At 37.7% G+C, this 24,669-nt stretch overlaps 1 protein-coding gene across 3 annotated transcripts in view; it reads left to right on the forward strand.

Moving 5' to 3' along the window:
* Positions 1-24,669, forward strand: part of KLHL29 (kelch like family member 29) — a 1,282,993-nt gene that overhangs the window by 973,321 nt on the left and 285,003 nt on the right. For all 3 annotated transcript variants that reach the window (XM_089656087.1, XM_089656089.1, XM_089656088.1), the window contains one exon: positions 9,654-9,792. In XM_089656087.1, the coding sequence (XP_089512213.1) occupies positions 9,654-9,792 (139 nt within the window). The remainder of the gene's footprint in view (positions 1-9,653; positions 9,793-24,669) is intronic.

The following is a 24,669-nucleotide window of genomic DNA, read 5'->3' on the forward strand; positions in this document are numbered from 1 at the left end:
GGAGCATTGTATCAGTTATCTAATTTTCAATCCACATTCAATGGACTTCATGGTATCCTACCAGCCCCTCAACATTTTAATTTGTGCACTCAGAGGTGCCTGGTCTATTTGGATCCACGAAACTCCCCAGCTTGAGGAGATTTCCTCTTGCTGTTGGTCACAGTGACAATGTTGTTACCACAGCAGGAAGCGAAAGAGGTCTGTGAATGGATTCACAGAAAGCAATAAATGTAAACAGCCAGAGGTTTTAGCCTACCACCAGAAAATCTCTTCAATGGGGTCATGGATAGCAATATCAACTGTATGGAAATTCTAATTATATTCCATTGTGACCAAAACTTTAAAAAGGGGTTTTCTTGGAGTTATACTTTAAGAAACAGCTTTCTTACCCACAGTTAGCAACTTGTGTTAATTGTTTTTACTCTTCTGATGCTCAGCCATTGCAAAGGAGAATGAAACATAAAAAAAGTTCTTAATCGTAAAGTTTTTGCTTTTAGTGGTTTTGTGCCTTGCAACGTGTTAGAAAAAGAACAAACGCACAATGGTATTTGTTAATTGAAAATTTTACCAGATTGTAGAACTGCCAGACTCAGAACATACTTACAGTTCGACTCTGCTGCTCACATTCTATTGGCAGTACATATGTCATTCATATGTAATAGACTGCTACTACAATCTCCGCCTTTTCCCTATACAGGACTGAGCACAGTGACTTCCGGGAAATACGACATTCAATAAAGTTTTCTCCTGTTTAGATTTTTTTCCTCTTATCCTTGTTTCAAGTGGGCTGTAGGGAGCACATATGTGGTAGCACTGATTTGTATAAGGGCTTTAAAAGAAGTGATCTCTATCAATCTCATAAAACAAGTCACCAGTCTATGACTGTCTTCTGAAGCAGGTCCCAAGTCTCTCGTATTTCATGTTTGTTTTCCCTTATCATATTCTGTTCCATATCTACAGTCTTTACATAATATTAACTGAATATTATGAGTGGCTATGGTACATTATGAGTGGCTATTTGGTAATGTCAGAGGACAGATTTGTGGTCCTCTATTTATAGTAAGTTGACCATCACTGAGTTAGCATGCATTCATAACCTCTCCTGTACCTCTCGCTCATCAACTTACATTCCCACTGCAAGACCGATTTCATTTCTCAGCTGGCAAGACCGATTTCATTTCTCAGCTGGCATGAGTAATGCATTATAAAGACAAAGTTTAGGAATTTTCAGCAGCAGACCTGAATAATGATTTATGGGCTTCTAAAGGAAAACATTCTTAAGCAAAAGGATGTTTTCAGTCATTGCCTGAGGGTGTTCTTAATATGAATTCCTGCTCCTAAATTGTTATTCTGGGTAGAGAAGATGTTTTAGGAACCCCTTGCTGGTCCTCAGATTCTGAAACCTGTTAATGAGACCCATAAGTGCCTGAAATACTGGAAATTTACACCTAGAATTAGACGATGTCTGTAATAATTATTCTAGATACTCCATTCTGTTTTTACCTGGCAAGAGAATGTATTCCTCTTTCATTTCAGCAGAGCAGTTCATTTAAGATTAATGTAGAGAGAGAAGTCTATAAGTGCTTGTTATACCATCCAAAATAGATGAAGGCTTGGGGAAATGTGACAGCTCATTGGGGTATTCTGGGAGCTACAACTTCTTATAGATCATTATATACTTGGAGGAAAGTCAATAACACTGGGGCTCTTCGGCTTCTGCTGTGTTTGCCAGCTCCATTGGGGTTTTTGCCTCAACCTTTGACACAAGTCGTTTATTCTTTGCAAAGTCCTGCTCCCTAAGCAGCACTCTCCATATTGACTGACTGCAGTTATAAGCTGTTTCATAGCCTGGAGGTGCCCTTCCGGCAGTCACAATTGCAGACTTTTTCCAGCACCCCTGTTTCTATTAGTATCAACTTATTACTTATAAACTCCGGCTCCCTTTGCAATGTTACTGAACTTTTGTTTACTGGTATTTTTCGCCTCTGTTAGATTTATGTAGTTTTTTTTTTCAGTATGTAAATTCATATAAGGTAGACCTATTCTGTAGTTCTTTACTGCCTGCACAGCACAGTAGGTAAGTTATAGATAATATGGCTCTGCAGCACTTCTGTCTTGAGCTCATTATCATTATCTGCAAAACAAATAGTCCTACTTTATTTGTTGCATTCTATACAGTGTCAAATAATCAATCCAGGGAACTGAGTGTCAGGTATATAGGTTGATCTTGAGATCATGGCATTAGAGTCACAGAGAAATATAAGAAGCTGGTATGTTGTCCATCCTGGAGGTATTAGTACACATGATGGGAGGTAGTTGCGGGGACTGCTCGGCTTTGCCAGCTACTTACCTCAGGGCAATGGCAATCACCAGTAAAATCATTCATTAAGTAAAAGGGGCAATTTGTTTGCTATTGAGCTTGCAAACACATTTAGTTATAAGAACCAACAGGGCTTATATATAGGATGCCCTATGAAAATAGGGACTGACAAAATTAGACTAGAAGTGGAGTATGTATTGCTAGAAAATCAGGATTGGATTTTAATGATGTGTCTCCAAAAGCAACTTTTACTTGGCTGTTTCCATGACCACAGATCTTTTTTACTGGATACACATTTTCATTAATTTCTAAATATATAGTGTTTAGCACTTTTGCCATGCAGCACTAGGGTTTTCTAGGTTTGGTTGACCCTAGTATGTCGAGTGTATATAAATATATACGCATGAGAGAGCTGGGGACCTTGGACTGTAAGCTGCTTGAGGGCAAGGACTGATGTGAATGTACAATATGTAAAGTGCTGAATGAACTGTCAGCCCTTTACAGTATAAATACCTACAATAAATAAAAAAGTGTGCATTCATAAAGTATCCAGACTCCTTTCACTCTTTTCAATATTGTTATGTTGCAGCCTGATACTACAATTGTTTAAATTAATTTTTTTGTCATTAATCTACACTCAGTACCCCATAATGACAAAGGGAAAAAAAGAATTTTAGAAATGTCTGTGAATTTATTAAAAATAAAAAAACTGAAATATTACTTTGGCATAAGTATTCAAACCACTTTTAACAACACCTAGATGCCTCCCGTTTCTCTTGATTGTTGCTGAGATGTTTCTACACCTTTATTGGAGTCCACCTGTGGTAAATACATTGGTTGGACATGTGGTTAATAAATTGGTTGGACATAATTGGGAAAGGCACACAGCTGATAATGCATACTGTATCAGAACAAAAGCCATGAGCTCAAAGGAACTGCCTGCCTTAGAGATAAGATTCTTGCAAGGCACAGATCTGGGGAAGGCTACAAAAAAATTCTGCTGCACTGAAGGTTCCCAAGAGCACACTGGCCTCCATAATTCCCAAATGGAAGAAGTTTTGCACAACCAGGACTCTTCCAAGAGCTGGTCACCCAGCTAAACTTAGCAATCCAGGGAGAAGGGCCTTAGTAAGGGAGGTGACCACGAAACCAATGGTCACTCTGACTGAGCTCCAGGGATCCTATGTGGAGATGGGACAAAGTTCCAGAATAGCAACCATCACTGCAGCCCTCGACTGATCTGGGCTTTGTGGCAAAACACATGAAAGCCTGCTTGGAGTTTGGAAAAGCTTTTTATTTCTGAGATATTGGTTTAAAATGTATGGATTAATTGGACTTATAATGTGTTTTCATTCTCTTTTAGTAGGTGTTAAAATTACATATAAAGTATTCTGAGTATTCTGAGACTGAAATAAAAACCTGACATCAGTTCTAACCTTTCCACATGCAATCCAAAACCAAAAAATCTATCAACTTTACATAGACTTGTTGGAACAAGTTGTGAGAAATATATTGTGACCACACAAGGTAAACAGAAAGAAACAGACACTTGGATATGGAAGGACAGTAGATGAACTTAATTGGAAAAACATTTTTGATGGCGTATTTATCATAGCACAATGTAATGCACATATACTGTATATATGAGAGTAAAATGGACACTATAATTTGGGGCTTTATTGTTTGAGTGCATTTGAGAGATAATTTGAAAATGATTAATGTGTGCCACTGTTAAAACATATTATATTTAAAGTAGAAGTACGGCCAAAAGAGCTTAGTTCTGCTCACCTGTGACCCAGATTTAGTTGACAGCAGACTAAAGTCCACTGTTGGCTGATGTCACAAAGCTGGTTCAGGCTCTGCAGGGATCCTCAAAATAATGTCAGGATCCACCCAGATACCTGACTGGCAGCTGACTCAGCCTGTCAGCTCACCACTAAGAGCCTGAGCCAGCCGCTCCTGCCCCCTACACAGTCCAGCACTCCAATGAGTGCTGGAGAGGCAGAGCACAGAGCGGTGACTGACAGTCACCGCTCTGTGCTCAGAGCAGCCCGAGAACTGAGCAGACAGCTGTATTTGATCTCTCAGTTCTCGATGTACAGCCGGTGGGGGACAACTGCAGCGTGGATTAATGCTGCAGCCATCCAGGTGAGTATGTACGTATATTTTTTATTCCTATACTTCTCTTTTAAATATGAACAAATATTTGTTAAGTAGCAAAATTAAGCCATGCCCTTCTAAGTTCATTTATGTCATGAATTAGGGTATTACCTTTACCTTGGCAATAACCCTTGAGGCATTAAGAGAGACAGGGTCATCGCCTTGCCGCATGGCCCCTTGACTGCTTCTTAATTGGTTGGCTGCTTTGGATACAGTACAGGATGCAGAATCTACATCAGCACAGCATTCTTATTCCTATACAAAGAAGAAGAAGAATTTGGAAAGTGAGAGTTGGGAAATGTTGTAGAGCTTGGTTGCATTTACATTGTTTGCCTAGGGACTCTCTTGCGTGCTCCCTTAGTGAAATGTGAATCATGGCTTTCGCTGAGCCAAAGCGTCCTCAGATTTCACACAGGATTTGAGATGATTTTTCTTCCTCTGAATATAAATGAGGAAAATGTACACACCCCATAAGACAAAGTAGTGGCCTGCATGACAATAGCTGATGTTATTTCACAAGTGCTCCTAATCATCTTTTTGCTCCCACGAGTACACTGACCCATTTTAGCTCGGAATAATTAGCCTTTCAGGCAGTGCCGTCGTGTTTCCATTAAATATATATAAGCTTGCAGGGTGACATTCTCTTGCCCAGGCTTTGTAATAAGGCTCTGGGATATTGCTGGTGCTTCATTTTTTCTTACTACAACACAAACTAAGACATCCTTTCTTTCTTGTAATTAACCCAGTGGTGGCAGTGGCAGTACATGCTCCCTTCTATCTCTCTGTCACATAAATTACTGATCAACATTGTTATAGATCCCAGTGGATTATAATGTTATCTATCTATCTATCTATCTATCTATCTATCTATCTATCTTTGATCTATGTATCCATCTAGCTCTCCATTATCTATCTATCTATCTATCTATCTATCTATCTATCTATCTATCTATCTCTCCATAGATACCTGGCCAATAGATTGCATAAACAGCTTTTCTCCTGCCAGGAGGTGTTCAGAGGAGTTGAGCAAATGCGCATTGTGCATGAGGCCTAAAAGTACCAAAACCAATGGCAGCCAGGCAACTAGCATTCTCAGAATGAGGTCAGCAATGACAATCTCTATTGTAAAGGACAACTTGGCAAGTGATCAAAATTATACATCACTGCGTGACATGATTTTGTTGATATAAACAAAGCCATGTGGTCCACATGTCAGTGCAGACATGTTGATCCCATTGCTTTGCTAGTTAACTCATGTTGTCACCATGTCACTGTTAGTATGGTGATTTCATGACTTTGTTTATAATAGAAATGGTTAGGTTCAGCAATAGGGCAAGTGTTGACAGGCTTCAATAGGCAACTGCAGTTTGCTTTTCATGTCAGTATGAGTCATCTTAATTTACCTCCCTCATGGACTCCAATGCATTTTGCCAAAATGTTCCTGTTATCTCTTACTCCCATTTTCACTCACTTTTAAATTCTGATATGGCCAAATCTTCATTAGTCACGGTATAGACACAGTATTTTTTTTCAGACTTTTTTTCTTGCCATTCTGGTGTCAGTTGAAATGGCAGATAACATGCCCAGTTTGTTCTGCTCATCCCTATATACCCATTATAAAAGGATTGTAATTCTACAAGTGAAATCTTCTTTTACTCCCCACCTTCCCTTTAAATTACATTTGTTCAAATTTTGCTCGTAGCTTATAGACTTCACAAATTGTACAACCGAGATCTGCTGAAGATCATTAGCTCATGACCATCACTGAGCATTTCCCTGTAGAAACGAGAAGGTTAAAATAAATTGACTATGATGTGCATTTGATGGTTTCTATGACAAATTGGAGTTTTGACATTTAAATAATAGAAGAAAGTGAAAAAAGAATGAGCGGACCGCGGCTGAGGAAGTATCTAAAAGATCAAAGTGTAGTATTCCTGGTAACCTTAACTGCTTGCTAGGCAAATGGCACTTTTAAACAGGTATCCTGCTGATGAACCATACACAGTCATGAAGATGGGATGCTTGTCTGACAGGTAGGTCTTTCTTTGAGGTGGTACTTTGGAATTCATTATCTGGGATGAACATTACGAAATAATCAAATCCTTCTCCTCTGTATAACTTCTTAATACTTAAAAAATAAATATGCCTGATTCCTGCAACGCTTAGGTTTTTATGCTGTTGCTAACCCTAACTGTACCCCAGCTCTTTTTGTTCATATTGTATAGTGACTGAAGGAAGCTTGAACCTTGCATGTCATGGAATGTACCATTTCCATTGAAATGGTGTGCAGAGAGCTCCTATTCACCAAAATTCAAAATATTTATTTGTCAGGTCCAAATTCCCTTTCATAGCTACAAAATATTAACAAAAAGGTTTGTTTGGGGTTTTCTTAGTACTCTGTAAGCTCTCGTAGAACTGTTACTGGAAAGTATAAAATACCTTTTGCTTCTAGGATTTAAAAAGTTGGGTTTGATGGTGCTAAGCTGTTTGGTTTCCTAATCTGCAAATAGCAATAACTAATAGGTGTAAATTGGGTACTTCAATGTATTTTGGGAGCTTCAAAAAAAAAAAAAAAAAAAAAAAAAATATATATATATATATATATATATATATAGGCAATTCTGTTGCTTTTGCACTGTTCACAAACAACATGGCAAAAGCAAGAGTTCCCCTTTTAGTCTTTAGAAACAAGGGTCTATACTTTGGTGATTACTGTCTCCTGTTTATCTCATTTAGTTGTGTGGGCTGTTTGTTCCCAGAAATTAATTACACAAACTGTAATTGATTTGTTTATGAATAATTGTTTCTATTAAATATAATTGCCTGCATTGATGTACGCTGAATATTAACTTTCTTGCAAAAGCACAGAAGCCAAGATGCATTGTTCCCACAGGTCTTAAATCCTTTCGACTCACAAACCTATTCATACTGTGTTTCATAATGTAATGTTTACCTGGTGAGCCTGAAATGCGGTTAGTCGAATTTTCAAGTGGGCCAGTAGTTTCAAATATTGCCACGACTGTTTTCTCTTACCTTCTGACATTATTAACAATAGCATATTTACTCAATGGTACAACATGTTTATATCCTGCTGGTATGTATTGTTATACCGTTTTTATTACAATGGTGTTGTTTATACTTGCCATATTAATTTTATTCCTTTTGTTAGTTTTTTTATTGTGACATATTTGTGCATGTTGCCTTCGGGTTGTGACCTCAAAGCCTAACCACTCTTACCAAATGGTAAAAAAACAAAAAATGGTAATAATATATATATATATTACACAAGTGGCACAGAAGAAGATCAGTATTTATGAAATTAATAAAGGCATTGCCTATATTTGGGGAGCAGTGATGTCATCCCTGTGAATTCTAAGTAATTAGATCAGACCTAGACATTATAAAATATGTTCGGAGATCATATATAAAAATATATTACATCATTTTTGCTACTTGGCTTATTTTGAAGGTGTCCCTCAATGGAACTGAGACAGTGAACTCACACAAGGGTCAACCCCTACAAGCTCTAAACTGTAACTTGTGTAATATAAGGTTTAATGTATCCCCTTGTACTGTGACATAATAAGGACCTTAAAGGTCACAGAGGAGTTCTATGATTTGTATAAAGGCATTTGGACTGCAGACCCATGATTTTGTGTTATCCATGGAACACCTCAGTGATCCAATACATCTTTTTATTTTACAGTATGGTGTGCATTATTCCAGCTAGATTTATCTATATGGTGCATTGGGAGCATTAGCAGAAATGGTGCAGAGGACTAAGCTCAGACAAACTACTTTAAAGCTTTAATACAAGGATAAAGAACTTTATTTTCAATCAATTATAGGAATGAAACAGTGCATTTAGGGAAGACGGAATACTATGTTAAGACTCGCCTGCGTAAGACTAGTGAAAGAGAAAATAAAAATACGTAATCATATAATAAATTCAGGTTTTCTTTGAAATTATTGTAACTCTTGCGTGTCCAGAGCTTATTGGAGCCTAGATGCCCAGGCCAAGTTTAGCCCCCCTGACGCCCATACAGGAGGTGGGAGGTGTTGGTGTCACTGGGGCAGGAAGGCACAGACAGCAATAAAACCAAAGTGTCCACTTTGGTGAGATTTTCAATAATTTTCTGTCCTCACTGGAGATAAAGAGAAATCTCCCTCTAATGGGGCACAAACATCAATGAAAATCAAATAAACAAAAGTCTCAGTTGTATATCTGAGAATACCTGTAGCGCATCAGTGCAACCCACTCCTATTTCTGGCTTTTTTAGTGATCTGGGAACCCCTTAACCTCTTTTGCTTACCTGCTTGCCATGCAGGAGAAGTAAACCCAAACACACCCAATGAGCTATCTCTCACATGGTGTGTGAACCATCTGTAGAATTTTTCTTCCATCACAAATCATATTGCATTTCACAAGAAGAAGAATCCTATCTTTTACTCGAGTGCCTTTTCACATTTATGTGGTTTTTACTCATCCATTTTTGAAAGTGCTGCATGTCCCTTATCGGTGCAACTTGGTGTGGTTATGGCCCAGTAGACTGATGGAAATTCTTGGCCATAAGAACAGGGTTCCTCCCTTAGACAGCCAAAAGATATTGCTCGCTTTAGACAAGCATAGGAAATGAAAAACAGACAAGTGTGAATCTAGGCTCAAAGTATCAGGGCTCAGATGTTCCTACAGACACCAATCAAATTCAAACCTGCTTGACAATACAACCAAGAGAGGAACCTGCACAGCATGCTCTTCAGGAAGCAGACACACCCCAAATGTGAAATCTCAATGAAGTAGGTTTAACACTTTCTGAAATTAGCACAGTTGCAGTGGATTCTGAATTGCATTAGTAGATCACTGATAGGTGTTACCTGTTCCCTGGGATTGTCCTTTACCTGGCACATGCACTGCATCACACAGAATGGCCCTAAACTTGGTACTATTTTTTTTATGAAGAATCTAGAGATAAAAAAAAAGAATGCACAAATGTCTGATGCCATTCATTACGTTATTTTTTCTACTTTGTACCAGTGTTGCTGATGTCTCCAAATGCATTCACGTCATCTTCAGTTTAATAAAACAAAAAAGAAAGAAAAAACAAAACAAAAAAAGGAGAAAAACTAATTCTTAATTGGAACCCTGGCAATGTCTGTCTTTTCTGTTCTGCAGAAATGTTGAAGGAGCTGAACCAGCAGCGTAGAGCGAAAGAGTTTACAGACCTGAAAATTATTGTTGAAGGCAAAGAGTTTGAAGTCCATCAAAATATTCTATCTTCCTGCAGCTTGTATTTCAAGGACCTGATTAAAAGGTTTGCCTCCCTTCCAGCTGTGATCTGGTCTGTTCTTTTGTAGGGCGCATATGTGTGGCTTCTTATTATTTCATTTTATTTTATTTTTCTTTTCTTCCCATTTCTTGCAGGTCTGTGAAGACTGAATCTCCTTGTCACAGAGCCAGTAGCCATTCTTTCCAGTTTTCTTGAATGTACTCTCAAATTGAACCCTCAGAGACGTGTAATGCAAATGGGACTACTGTGTTTGTATTTGTTTTCTGGTGTCCAGGTTTAGCCTCTTTATTACCCATAAAAAGGCTTTTTAGTTTAGTTTTATTGAAGTGTGCCTGCTGACTTTATACGATGGAGGCAGCCATATTTTAATCACTTTTCTGCTTATGAGCGAGTGATAGTGCCTTCAGGGACAGACTTAAGATCTGGAAAAGGAATTGACCGCAGATTTGCTAATATGGTCTGCATGTTTTCTGAGTACAGAAAAACCAACCAGTGTCTCCCCTTCATAATTGAATATTCCCTAACACCAAAAAAGAAAAGAGCTAATTGGTTGAAAGGAAGGAATTAGTAATTGTTCCTATCCAGACACATCTTACATGCAGCCTGTTATGGCTAGGTCATCTATATGCACAATTTGTTAGACCAGGAGATGCTTGGCACACATCCAACTAATAATAATTTGGCTTCAATAAAGGCCCAGGCCACTTACTTGTGAATACAAATGTAGCCTTGGTTGCAGCATTAAAATTAATAAGTCCTCATGACCAGGCCACATCTCCTTATTATATTATTTTTCTCAAAGAATGGTTGCCTCCACTGCGTTCAGGACTGCAGATACACTGAGAATGAAACACAAGCCTGATATGACAACATTTATGAGAGAGATGTGTCTCTGTCAGTATCAAACCAATAAACATAGAGCAATATCGGCATTTACTATCAGAGATATTAAAAAGCCCATGGTAACATATGTTTCCATCCACTGTGGTATTTCATAGGTCCTCGGCTAATTGCCTTCGTAGCCAGTTTATAAGATAATTCAGCTGTCAGTAATTTAGAGCTAAGCTTAGCACAGTCATGACATATCCTCTTAATTGTTTTTAGCTGAAATACAGTTTGCATCAGAAATCAATTGTACGTTCCCTTAATTAAATGTAATATCTGCCTAAATGGAACAGTTTGACAGTAAGATCAGTTTTTGCAGTCAGATTTATTCACTACATCGCTATATTTAGCTTTTATTCTCTTAAATCCATGAATATTAGGATGTATTATATTTTCCCTATTTAATTTTACATTTTTGAAGGTTTTTTTTCCCATTTTCCCTTTTTTATCAGTGAATATATTAGGATTAATAAATATAGTAAGAATATAGTATAGTAAAGAAAGACACATTTTTACATTTAGAAGTTTCCGTATTTTAACAGAACTGTGGATTTTTCGTGCCCTGTTAACATTCGTTTTGATGCCCAATTACACATATGCATTTCAGTGTTGGTTGTAGTGTCATTAGTTTTTAATGGTAGCCCAATGCACTGAAACTCATTGTAATGCACTACAGTGCATTGCAAATAAAGGCGCATGTTCATTTTCTGGTCTGTTCTGATGTGTTGGCAGCCCATTCAAATGAACAGGCTGTCTTAATGCAATGCACATTAACGCACATGCATTAACTCAGTGCATTAGAATGGAAAAGTTTGAATGGCCCTTTATGTTTTCTGCCTTTTTATGCAAAGACAGACTGACTAGCATATTGAATATTCAATAAGAATTCTGTATTGTGCATGGAAGATATTTGGCCTGATTTACTAAAGCATATGTCTATATAGTGACGCATTGATCATGAGCAAAGAAATCACATGCTTGCGGAGTTTTTTATACACCTGCTATCCATGCAGACGCACCCACCCAACTACAGAGTTTTTATGTTGAATTTCTAACAGGCGTGCTTTGGTATGGAATACATGCTCCAATATCCATTTGTACGCTGCCTTTCTCCTATGACAGCATAATCTTACAGGGTTTTTTGACATGTTGTCAAGCTTGGTGCTTGCATGTTTAATTTCTTACTGAGCCGCTCACATTAGTTCTTTTACTATTTATTTTTTGGAAACCATTGATCTGCACATTGCATTGAGTACCTTCTTGGTGCACAAGGCACAAAAGCAGCATCATTTAAATGTACAACATATATTGCAAGCTAGGACTGCAGCATAGGCCTTGAACATCAGCATAGGATGCGCAAACTGTGTTCAGGGGTATGAACGCTATGTGCGTGACCCTCGCCTGGCGCATGTATTGGTATGATGCAAATGTACCATAACCATCTAACCCTTCTGTGGTTTATTTACTTTAGTAAATCAGGCCCAATGCCCCCTCTGACACTTATCTTCAGTTCTGGTAAATTACTGAAACTTTTACATATCTCTGACATACGTATTATTAGCACTTTTATACAATCCACCTTATGTTAGATTTAAATCTCTGTTAAGGTGACTTTTTCATGAGAAAAATATGGGCGCTTCCATTGCTGGGCCTTTCGAGAAAGTGATAGTCTCCTGGCTGTGTCTGGTTTGCATACTTTTCTCATGACATGCTCAAAGGAGAGGTCAGCAATGGCAGCCCAATAAATAATTACTTTATACAAGTACCATTTTGGAACAAAAACCACAGAGTAGCAAAACCAATCAGAAAGTTGTTCTTTGGGTAGCACCTATTTTTACTAATATCCATTAAATTAATCTTCGTGCATTCTTTGCTTTACAGCCTGAGCCCCGAGCAGAGTCCCAAAGCAGGAGTTTGCTAGCTGTTGGAGACGTCATTTACTTTTTTTTTTTTGCTTGCTATGAAAATTACTGAATTTTACAAGAAATACTGAATACTCTCCAAACTAACACTGTAGAAGTGAAATTTTTCTTTCAGGGCGTTAATGGGACTGGTCCTATTTTGTTGTTTTTTTTGTGTTGTTACTGCCAAGAGTTTGTGTTTTATCCTTTAATGTAACATGATGACTTGCTTGCTATATTGGCTGTTTAGCAATAAGGCACACCTTTGGCCCAGGGGTGCAGAAGTAGACCTACCATCAGAAACCTTAAGACTTTAAGACAGATATTAAATTAAAAAATAATTTAATATATTTTAAGGACAGCTAATTTAGGCACCTGAATCCACTGTGATAATGACATTTTTTGGTCCTTTATACAGAAGCACTTTTATTGGGGAGAAGGAGCCAATACAGTTCTGCTGCCTGTACATGTGCTGGAAAGGAAGCATGTTGGTAGAAGAAGAGATGAATGAATCAGCTTGCTGATATAATTTCAAGTTCAGTCTCAGACTGGAGGGATGAAGGCTACCAAGCTTTATTGTTCAACTAGAGTAGAAAAAGTGGGAATAGTGACCTTTCTTTGGTGCCTGGCTGGGGTGTATAAATCTGAGGAAGGAGTAGACATAAATACACATCCTTTGGCAGCTATTGTATATGTATTTCAATGGTGTATTTGGCTATTTGCGTGGAGTTCAGCTTTAAGTGCTTCTTGAAACAACACCTGAAATGCATCCTAGCAGCTCAGTGTTAATGAAGTAATACTAAGGCCCTGAGAAAACTTCTTACAGGCCAATTCTGCGCTATTTTCACAGGGTACCTAGGAGCAGAAAGCACCTAAGACTTTTTGCCGGTTCTACACATAGCTTCTCCCTTGCCTCCAGGTGGAAAAGGCCCAGGTTTTCATGCAATGTAGAGAAACCTCTAATAGACTATAAGTAAAAGCTTAACTGAGATGTATTGTTTTTCACTATTGAGTTTTTTATCAGAGTTGTCAGCTGTAAAACACTCCACCTCTTTCCCAGAATAAAATATACCAAGGCAAGAGCTATCACACTAATTGGAATATGACTGTTAGGAGGCAGGCAGGGGCCTCTGGTTGATGGTGGAATGTTTTTGACAAAATTGTGTTCTAAGGAGCACAGCTAGACTGTTGTATATCGGTAAACAGGTTGTTTACACTTCCTAGAACAACCTTTCTTAATTATTTTACCCAAGAGAAACGCATAAAATAATTTCCTGGTCTCTAGCAACCCCTGCAAAACACAAATTATTGGGGGTCAGTGAGAAAAATGCCACTTAGATTGGTGACCAGTGGAAAGAATGTCTTCCCTTACAGTGGTGATTGGAATGCCATCCTTGCACACAGCTAAAAAGATCAATGATCTCATGTATCTAGCTCTGCAAAGTGACATTGATTGACATGGCGGTCCTAAAAGATAACTAATTAGAAATGTTTAGAAGGGAATTCTAGAAGGAGTTATATAGCTGTAACACATAGCCAGTGTTGCACTCATAAGATGTTATGGTGGTTCAAAATGGATTTAGGTTATCCTGCTGGACTAGACTTTGGCACAATAATACAATGGGAGAGATATGAAAACAAGAGTAGTTTGGAAACTGGAGCATTACTCTACTTTGGGAAAAAACACACAGAATATAAGTCTAGTTCTATCAATGTGCCTTATTTTGCGTATTAATACAGTGAGTAATTGAACATATCATCACTTTCTGGGCCTTGATCATTGGCGTTATAAGGAAGAACGTTTTTTTGTTGTTAGCGAGCCAGATTCATCACAGTGTATTATATGAACGCAAAGGAAAGAATAATTGGTTGTTACAGGCAACAGTGTTTTCTTTGGATGCCTTGAGAGGCTTTTTGTGCCTTTATAAAATAATATATGTACTTGACAGGTCTACTGTAATAGGAATTCAAAGCTTAGTGCATTGTTTTGTGTTGTTGTTGTTTCATTTTCATTAGATACCGTATAGGCATTCACTGCAATGTCTGATGGCCATTATCACTTAACACAAGTAGAGAGACTACTTGCTTCTCTAATAATATGGTTGAAACCCTCTAGCCTGTTTTATGGAAAGTCTTCTACTCTTATGTGTTTAGGCTTTTGAAATTCAATTTATTTTATCACTTAGCAAGAGAAATCCATCAAAGTTTTTCTTTTCTTTTCTTCCCAGTTATGCAAAATGAGTAGGATTTATTGATGCAACTATCCAGCTATATAGTTTTTGACGCTCATCATACACATGTCAATTCGATCCAGAAATTCCAAAGCAAACAAAGACTTAAAATTGTGGTTTCGAATTACCACATAGAAATAAGAATTTGCCCTGATTGAACCCAGTGAAAATATCAGATTGCTTTTGCTAAAATTGCTGAAGCTTCTTTGTATTTTCAGTTCAATCTTTAAATAAGCTATATTAAAGCTGTGAAATTTCACAATCCTCCAAATCAAACTCAAAGGTGGTACATTTCTTTCTGATGATGAGTTTCTGGCAATGACTGTAGATCATATTTCTAATTCTTGGTAGATCAAAAGTGGTTATATTTCATTGAAAATCACCACATGTATGGCCAGCTTTAGGGTGACCACTGTACCCAAAGGCTGAAAGTAGACTTTCAGGGGTGGTTAGATGTACCTTCAGGCACTGCTCTTAGATTCTTGGTGCACAAACATGACAGTGTGACTGTTCTAAGAAAAGAAAGGGGGAGAAACAATGTCCTGGCGCATGTTGGTGTAGAGATAGTGATTAGGGCAGGATTTCTTAACTGTTTGATAAGCTGTTACTCCCAAGCCTTGTCATGTGCCAGTTCCATCGATCAATGAAAAAGGCCAAGTTGGCCATCTCAAAACGTATGTATATAGGTGAGAAAAAACCAGATAGATAAAGAGATAGAAAGACACAGAAATGTTAAATGTGAATGCTACATGTGGTCACATGCAGAATTGTGGGCATGGCTAAAGAGCCTACTTTCTGTATACAGAGCACATGTATTCTACTGTCCTTGTTCCCTCATATTTCTCTTTTGTATTTCTGTGCCACAAGTTAGAGTCTTACAGGCCCACAAAAACATCAAGACAAACTATAATTTTTTTGAGGAAGGAACTGTTCCATTGCATATGTTTTTTGCATACGGAATATAACCGCAAAGATAATACTTTGGCTGAGCCTATCTTAAAGGAACACATAATGTATATAGATAGGGACTGCTTAGCGGCAATTATTGAGACAAAATAGCAGTTTGATTAGAAGTATTTAATGCACAGTAGAGTGGTGCAGTCGGGAGTATGAGGTAAGCACTGTGCAGAGTGCTGAGTGGAAACGTTCTCTTTGCATTGGTAGTCCTGTTAAGAAAATACGCATACATTTGTAGCCAGTGGAGAACTACCACATTACACTGGCGATAAGTGGAGAAGTGGCCATTAAATTGGCAGTAAATGGAGAAGAGCCCGTTACAGTGGTTGTCGATGGGAAATATTCCCTCTACATTTTTTGTCAGTGGAGAATTGTCCCACTATATTTATAGTCATTAATGAAATGCCTCTTAAATTAGTGGTTAGTGAAGAAGAACCTCCTAATATTTGTGATTGGTGAAGTGCCCACTTACATTGATGGTCTGTGTAAAAGTACCCAATTCCATTTGTAGTCAAAGAAATGTCTCCTTACATTGGTGAACTATGGCACAGCGCCCCCTTACATTTCTGGGTTAGTGTAGTGCCCACATTGATGTTAGTGCCGAAGTGTCCCCTATATGATAGCACCAGATCTATGTAGGCAATGTTTGATGGAAGATCAGTTCCTCTATGGCTGCCTGTGCAACAGACCCAGAGTACCAAGCAGGAGAGCATATCCTCAGGTCCTTGGGTCCAGCAACATTCACAGACAAACAGATATGAAATAAGCAGAGATGTAGATTTGATAGATAAATAGATTCTCATTCTTATTTGCACAGTATACTTTTAATGTTTGCTGTAGCTGATACAGCACACAGTATAAGGCTTTTCAGATGAAAACTAAGTTCAGTTACATATGAAAGTAAATTTTAGCATATTCAGTAAGCTGTCACATCTGTCTGCCTTGCAAAGCTTTATTCTGTAAGAAGAAAAAAAAATGAATGAAATTTTGAATTTGTGTTTTATTCCTCACGCTCAAAGAGAAAGAGATAGAGAGGTCTTTTGATTTATAATGAAATGTTTGATGGAGGTTTCTGACAAAGTTTACTTTACGAGCTCTTTTTATCCCACATCCACTTTTCTACCATCTCTGCACAGTTTTTTTTTAATTTATTTATTTTTGTTCTTGCTTCCCTACCCATTCTTTAAGATTTATCGTTTCTGAATGTGAACAAATGGGAAACTTTCTTGAGAGAGATCTAAAAGTTCAGAAATTTTCAAAATCCTTTAGTTTCTGTTAACTCTTTTAGAGAGAAACTGTTACCTTGTTCTACACTTGTGTCTTTTTATTTCTATATTAAATAATTATGACTTAAAGGCATATTCTGTTAATAGTGCAAGGAGCAAGAGTTCAGAAAATCCGATTGGAAATCACTTTGGAGTGACTTTAGTGAACTGAAGGATCCTGATTGGATTCTGTGGATACTGCCATTGTATTTAGGACTTAGCTAACTGCACTGTTCTTTTGAATAAGTAGCATACTTTTTTTATTATGCACTTCCTTCAAAGGCTCATTAAAACAAGCATTCAGTGTGGTAAGCCATATTAACCAATCAAGTTTCATATTAATGTTTTCAAACTACTAAAGAGGTGATTTCCAATAATATTTTTGTAAAAATCCTTTAAATTAGTTGATTTCCTCAGAAATCTTGTAGTTTGATGAAAAATACCCCAACATGACTTATGCTCTACCTTGCTTTGTTTATACTTTCCAGCTACTATGAACTGACAGTTGATTGTAGGAAATTCACAAATATCAGAGTTACTTAATTTGAGTGAGATTTTGAAAAGGGATATCCAACAATTTCATATAGGTGTGATATGTAAATGTCCAGCAACTTGTGGCCATAAAAATTGCCTTGAAGAAATAGCGCCAGTTGAAAATTATGGAAAACTCAAGAAGAAACATTTCCTTTATATAGTCTCTATATAAAAATAGGCTCTACATTTAATACATTCCATGATCACAGCCATTGCTGTAGGTTAACTGTTGCTCCCACAGTTATTGCCATTGTATCAGTGTCTCTCTGCTTTGCGTCAATTTGGTGACACGATATTGTACATTGTAATGTTTGAAGACAGTTACTGTGTACCAATGTTCTATTTGCATTAGTACATGTTAATTGTCAGTATTTGTCAGAAAAAGAGGGAGCAGCAGAACCAAAGGGATAGGTATGCTAGGGGGAAAAGAAGCAGCAGTAAGACAGCCTTTGCTCCTGGCAATGAGCTTTCTTAATACTTTTTTTGCAGCTTGATGGTCTTCTGTCAATGCATAGCATGTTAAATTTAGGAAGAATTAGCCAGAGCTATAGAGGTTGATTTAGTAAAGGCAACTAGGCTCTTCACTTTGCAATGGAATTTTCCTTTAGTTTAGTAAACGAAGTAAAGCTGTTTGGACTTCCATCTTCCAATCATGTGCAAGCACTAATACTTTTTTTCCTTACGCATGATTGGTTATTCTTTGCAAAGTGGATTTTCACCACAGTAAGATAAGATCCTCTGGATCAACTGTGGGTGTAGGATTATAACTTTTTTTTTTTATGGTTGAACTTGATGGACTTTTGTCTTTTTTCAGCCAGACTAACTATATAACTATGAAAATTCCCTTGGAAAGTGAACAGCCTAATTGCCTTTAATAAACCAAACCCATAATATTTCCTGTAGTCTCCTTGATACTACCTATGTATTTATTTCTAAAGGTTCGGTATATTGTGCATCAATAAGACATCAGAGAAGATGTGATAAAGTAGCTGAAGTGGTTTAAAGGGTTGACACACTTGGCACAGAGTAGAATAGGAGGTCGTCATCTTTCTATGGCTTGGCTCTACTGCAAGGGGATTTCAAATCAAACCAGGACTTTTGAGTTTGTATAATAAGGAGTGGAAACTGCATTCATTTTTCAGCATACTCCATTGCTACATTTATACACTTATCCCAGCGTTTAAAGTGGTTGTAAACTCTGTTTTTTAATTTTACCTACAGGTAAGCTTATAATAAAGGTTACCTGTAAGTAAAATGAATATCTCCTAAATGTGCACCATTTAGGAGATAGTCTCTCTTCATTTAATCCGGCACATGCACTCTTAAGGAGCGGCATACCCCTGCCGTTAGTTAAGAGCTTTGTGCCGTGGCCCGGGACGTCATTGTGGCCCGGCCTGCCAATAGGAATGAGCTCATGAACCCCGAAGGAAGACAGGTGAAGATGGAAACCTCTACAGCAGTGACAGCACGCTGCTGGAGGGCTTTGGTATAAGGTAAGTTTTACATAATGTGCTGGTATGCAATGCATACTAGCATATTATGACATTACCATGTAGGGGACTTTTTTTTTTTTGTCAGTGGTTTACTACTGCTTTCACTAATGCCTGGAAAGCTTTGGCATAGAAAGGTTCATCAGTACGTCTGAACCATCCTAGGACAGCTTGCTTCACTTCGTCATCAGTGCTGAAAATTTTCTCTTGTGCAATTTCACAACAGGTTATGTGTTATGCGTCAATTATCCTGGACCAGGTGTTCCACACACTGAATGTTCACAGGAATGACTGCTTTGAGCTGGGAACCACCATGGCCAGGATCACCACTGATGGAGATATGGCCATCTTCAAAATGTTTACACCATTCAAATGTCTTACTGCGGCTGAGTGTCCCATCACTGTGCTTGAAGTCTTCTGTAGATATCCGTGGGTTTTACACCTACGTTCATAAGAAACTTCATCACTACATGCTGTTCCATGCACATACTGACACTATTGTTTACCATTTTGATTAATTGGTTTCTGTATTTGCACGTGACACGTGCACCACCTATTAGTTACTTGCCACTTACTACTGCATGTAGTACCTCAACGCTAGCATCCCTTTTTATACCAGTAAAACTAAAAGTCCCGGTTTGACTTGAACGCCCTTCGTAGTTTTGTTTTTGGACTGATTCTTCAAGCCAGAATTCTTTGAATTTTCTTTAAAAGTAAAATGCAAAAAATACTTAGTTGGCCAGTAAATACAATTTTTGTTCATTTCCTTATCTCTAGTTGTGCTTGATTAGCCACATTGTATAAGTACTGGAAAGTGTTACAGTTACAAAGAAATTGCATCACTGATGTCTCTTGTTGTATATGTTGCTGGCAGCCATGTTATGCAAACTTACACAAGCCAACATTTCAAACATATAGAGGTTAAAAACAAGAGAAATGTAAAACCCACCTTTATGATTAGGAATGATACTTCCTTTAGGACATGATCTTCATGCTTTTAAAACCATGGCTGCTCTAGTAATTGCAAGCTAAATTGCTCCAGAAGAAATAAAAATGCAGAAAATATATATATAAAAAAAAAATATTCAAGTTCCTTTAGCCGAATAGGACTCAGGTATTAAGGGCTAAGAGCAACTGTATATTTAATTTACGGAAAAGCAAACAGTAACTGGAATGAAGAGAAGTAGAATCCCTCGGCCTTCTTACTGTTTCCATTAAAAAGTTTCTGCCTCTTTTCCCTTAGAAGCTATTGCTCTGGGCTCAGTGTGAGGGATTTAGAAGGCAATGCAACTATGCCTCATAGGGCTTAAATTGTTTATAAATGTAATTTGAGATAACAAAGACACTTTCCACACTGGGCACATCGGCTATGGGCTAGAACAAACCTGGTTGAAAGAGAATGCAAATAAAAGAATTTAATTTTATAGATGGCTTGATGCCGCGGAATGTTGTGACACTACAGCAGTAACAGAATGGGATTTATCAGTTCAGTCAGTCAGTCAGTTAATTCATGTTCTACCCTTCATCATATGCACCATCTACTCAAGAAAATAACGGTATTACAAAACTATGCTGAAGAGAGATACTCACTGTTTTTTTTAAATAGTAATATTAGAAACAGAGCTCATAAGCCATATTAATTTCACAAAAGTTAATTTATTGTGTATTTGTCACTTAAGGTAAACTTGTCCTGGTCTACTAAGTGCATAAGGTAGATTTGAGGTACTTTGGCTAAGGCCGCACGATTGATTCTATATTAAGCCCTGCCTCTCCCAATGCTAAACTCCACCCAATGGAGTCTTAGGGAAGTAGCAGCTTTGCCATTTGACAGTTGAATGACATTAGGTAAGGCCTAGGATCCAAGGAGCTCCACAGGGATTGGTTAAAGGACCATTACAGGTGCTGCCATTTCAATGGTATTATCTTCAGCATAGTTTAGGCTGCAATAGGTTTACTAGGTTTAGGTACTAATCAGGGCAGCTATATTGTGGACTAAATTAATTTTAGAAAACATCCACAGACAAATATCTTCAAGCCCAGTTTATACACGTATGTATGCCATTAAACATCATGAAATATTCTTCATTCAGTCAGTGGAATTATGTCTGTATTTATGTTAATTTACCATAGTACATCTGAAAGCTGAGATTAGATTTGCAATGGGAATGGCTAGTGTGTAAGTAGATGAGCTAAGGGAAGATACTTAGCTAGACTTAGAGCAGTAAGAGAGTTCAGGATGAATGTTACCAGCTCAGTGTTAGTACAATGTGCAAGCAGAAAGAGCTGTGCTTTGGTTTTTGGCATCGGCAGCCCGGCACTGATTAAGTTAAGTCAAAATTAAATTGTGTAACAAATTAACCCAGATCTTTCACCTTTCCTTAAACTCACCTTAACAACTAATCCTGACCCTCACCTGAAATCTCACATTTAATCTATAAAATTAAACAATGTTAACAGGTTGAAAGTAAACCCTTAACCTAAATGCCCACATAACTTCCTAAACTACACAATCTCTTAACACTAAAATACCCTCTGTAAACTCTTATCTTAACTTATCAACTTAACCCTTGACCCTAATCTGACCCTTCACCAACCCCTAATACTAACATAAGCCCTTTTTTCTTTATCAACGCCCCAAAGTAAAGGTGCCAAACTGTAACACTTGCACCAGGATAAAATAGTGCCAACACAAAAAAATACTGATCTGCTAGAGCTATAACAGGGAAATGGTGTCTGAAAATAAGTAGACTTACAAAAGTGTTTTGCCCTCCTTACCTGTGCAGAGAATGGGTAAACAGTAGGGGGTATATAACATATTTGAGCTGTTTTTGTGTATTTGTTTTAGCCAATAATTTAACAAGGATATAATGTCATCAATATAGCACCCGATTCTTGTTTACTAACGACAGAGCAGAATAATAGTTTTCTAGGAGCTAATGATATCATAAAAACAGAAAGAAGGCCATTTTGGATAAGTAAGGACACGTGTCTTCAAGCTTTTGTTTGCACCAAGCAGGTTTCAAGAAAGCCTCTGGGTATACAAAAACCACTTGAAGCAGTTGAAATTCAACTCAAAAAGAGATCAATTGTAATGGTAAAAAATTTTGAATGATCTCAGAAGTATCTCAAACTGATGTGAAACTAATTCCATTGGCGCAGGCCCTAACAATAGATTGCAACTTGCCATGGTACTAGCAGATATTGCCATTTCATGGTACTAAGGAAACCATTTTGTGGATAGATTATAGATCCAGAGGAACATGACCTATAAATCACCTAGGAGCCCAGCCCTTTTAATACCCTTCAAAAACCATTAGTTTCACAAGTTCAAAGTGAATTATTCAACCGAGAACTTCCAATATTCTTCAATGTGTTGCCCCAACAATGTGGAATAATGGTTTCCTCTTTTTGAGCCTTTGGCATGCTGGGGATTCTTCCATCAGCTAAAGAAAAAAGGAAACTCTAAAAGCTACCATGCTTAAGAAATAATTGTATTATCTAGATCTCAACTTTTTACTTATGCAAATGAATCTTTCCGGATGAAGTTTTAATGCAGATTTGAAGTGTTTTGTACAGGAATCCACTGCCATAATAAGAAAATAGCAGCTGATTCGGTAGTACCTACTTACAGAAAAGCACTTCTAAAATTCTGGTAATTAGCTGCTCTAATTAACTAGAACCAATTTAATGCTCAGATATTGTCTTTCCCAGGGCAGGCAGAGTGTTTCCCATGAAGTATACTTTCCCGTAGTTACTTGCTGACTTCACAGTGGTTCTGACGAACTCTGCCCTCTTAAAAGCTAGACCCATCTTGCAGAAGCCAAATAATGCATTTATCATTGCTGGAATAAAAGCAAGCAGTCGTTTCAGGTTACAACAAAATCAAATACAAGGAGAATGATTATAATGTTTCCTGGATGCACTGTTTAAAAAATAAAGATTATTGAGTAGACAGATGTTATCCGAAGACGTGAGCTTTGCTTGCTGGGTGGAATTTTTCATGGAACTGCAGAGCGGAAAAACTAGGAAGAAATTGTGTTAGTTATTGCTGAGTGTAACGGTCAGTGTTAGAATTCAAGAGTTAGATGGTTTAAAGCGGAGCTCCAGGCAAACAGGTAAATACACATCTGAAATACATACAGTATATGGGAGCTATTTTTCCTACCAAAGGTTTGCATTTCTGTCCAGCCTGTCTCTTTTACATGTCTGGCAAGCCTAGTGAGCTGCTTTCCTTTGCTGCAGTTACTGTAAATAACAGCGGTTTTATCATTTCCCAGCTTGTAACTGAACAGGTTAAGGAGAAGCAGAAGACTGATAAGTTCATCTCTCTATCACTCTGTTCTCTACTGTCAGCATGTCCCAGGCACAACAGCACATCTGATGGGCTCCTTGTTCTGTTTCTACTCTTGTCTACTTAATTCTGCTGTATAGATGTATGCAGGAGGCTGATACTAGTTCATATTCAGGTCTTTATACTGCATGTATTTAAAGTATTACTAAACCCAGGACCCTGCATTCACAAATATCTGGTCTTCCACAGTACACAGCGCATGGAAATGCAATTATTTTAGTAAATATAAACTGCTACATACCTTTTCTCATCAACAGTTAGAGCAGTCTTGTGACTTCAGCAGAGCACTGGTTAAAGCTTGTAGGAGGAGTTTTCTTTCTGCCCTAGAAGAATGCAAAACCCCTAATCTCTATCTGGACAGTGATTGGCCCTGTGCTGATTACATGCGCTCTCCCAAGAAAAAAAAAAATTCTCTAGTAATACACACTAAACTGAGCATATGCAGAAGGGCTACAGGTTCAATCTGTCTTATCAGCATGGATATTTGAACAAGAGGAGGGGCAGAGAAGTCAGGATCAAACAGCCTGTTTACTCAATGCAGAGGATAACCCCTTAGGTTCCACAGTGAGTATAACAAGCATGCTTTACTGCATATACAGACTGATTTTACTGTTGTGGGTTTAGTAACACTTTAAAAAAAATAAACATTTTAATTATGCATTAATGAGTGCAGTGCTGCATTCATTTGTCTTTTATAGCTACCTGGAGTTCTGCTTTAAAGTGGAACTTTTGCCAAACTGTTGTTTCAGATTGTTTAGAGAAGGATTGGAACTTCTGTATGACTTGCTCCCATCTCCTATCATGCCTTTGTCATGTTAAGTAAACATCCTATCCCAACTACCCTTGCGTCATTAACAAATAATGCATAACAGCAAATAGGTAAAAAACAGGTCACTATTATTATAAATGTGACCTTAGTGAAAGGGTACTTTTGTTTTCCTTTAGTAGCTAATCCCCATAGACATTGCTGGATTTTGTTATATGAGGGCATGTATGAATGTTGTGAATGTGTTGCAAATGTCAGTATACTTTATGTAAGGGTACATGAAGCTATGTCCTTATATATTAGTGAATGAGGTTAATCAGGTTTTTCTAACCACTAGCTCAAAGGGGAAGCACCATTATGTCCTGCTGGTAGAGAATCAACATAAAGGCTTCCATTAGATGTGACAACACTGAATTTGCTAAGCAGGTGCCATCTGTCATGTTAATGTGAATGCTGCCAATCCACCTACCTTGAGGGACATTGACCTGAATAATGTGTCTTGTAAATATCTCACTTGATTT

The sequence above is a fragment of the Staurois parvus genome, unplaced genomic scaffold (assembly GCF_062004578.1).
Source record: "Staurois parvus isolate SC_StPar_1 unplaced genomic scaffold, SC_StPar_1.0 ptg000886l, whole genome shotgun sequence".
In the NCBI taxonomy this organism is placed as follows: domain Eukaryota; kingdom Metazoa; phylum Chordata; class Amphibia; order Anura; family Ranidae; genus Staurois; species Staurois parvus.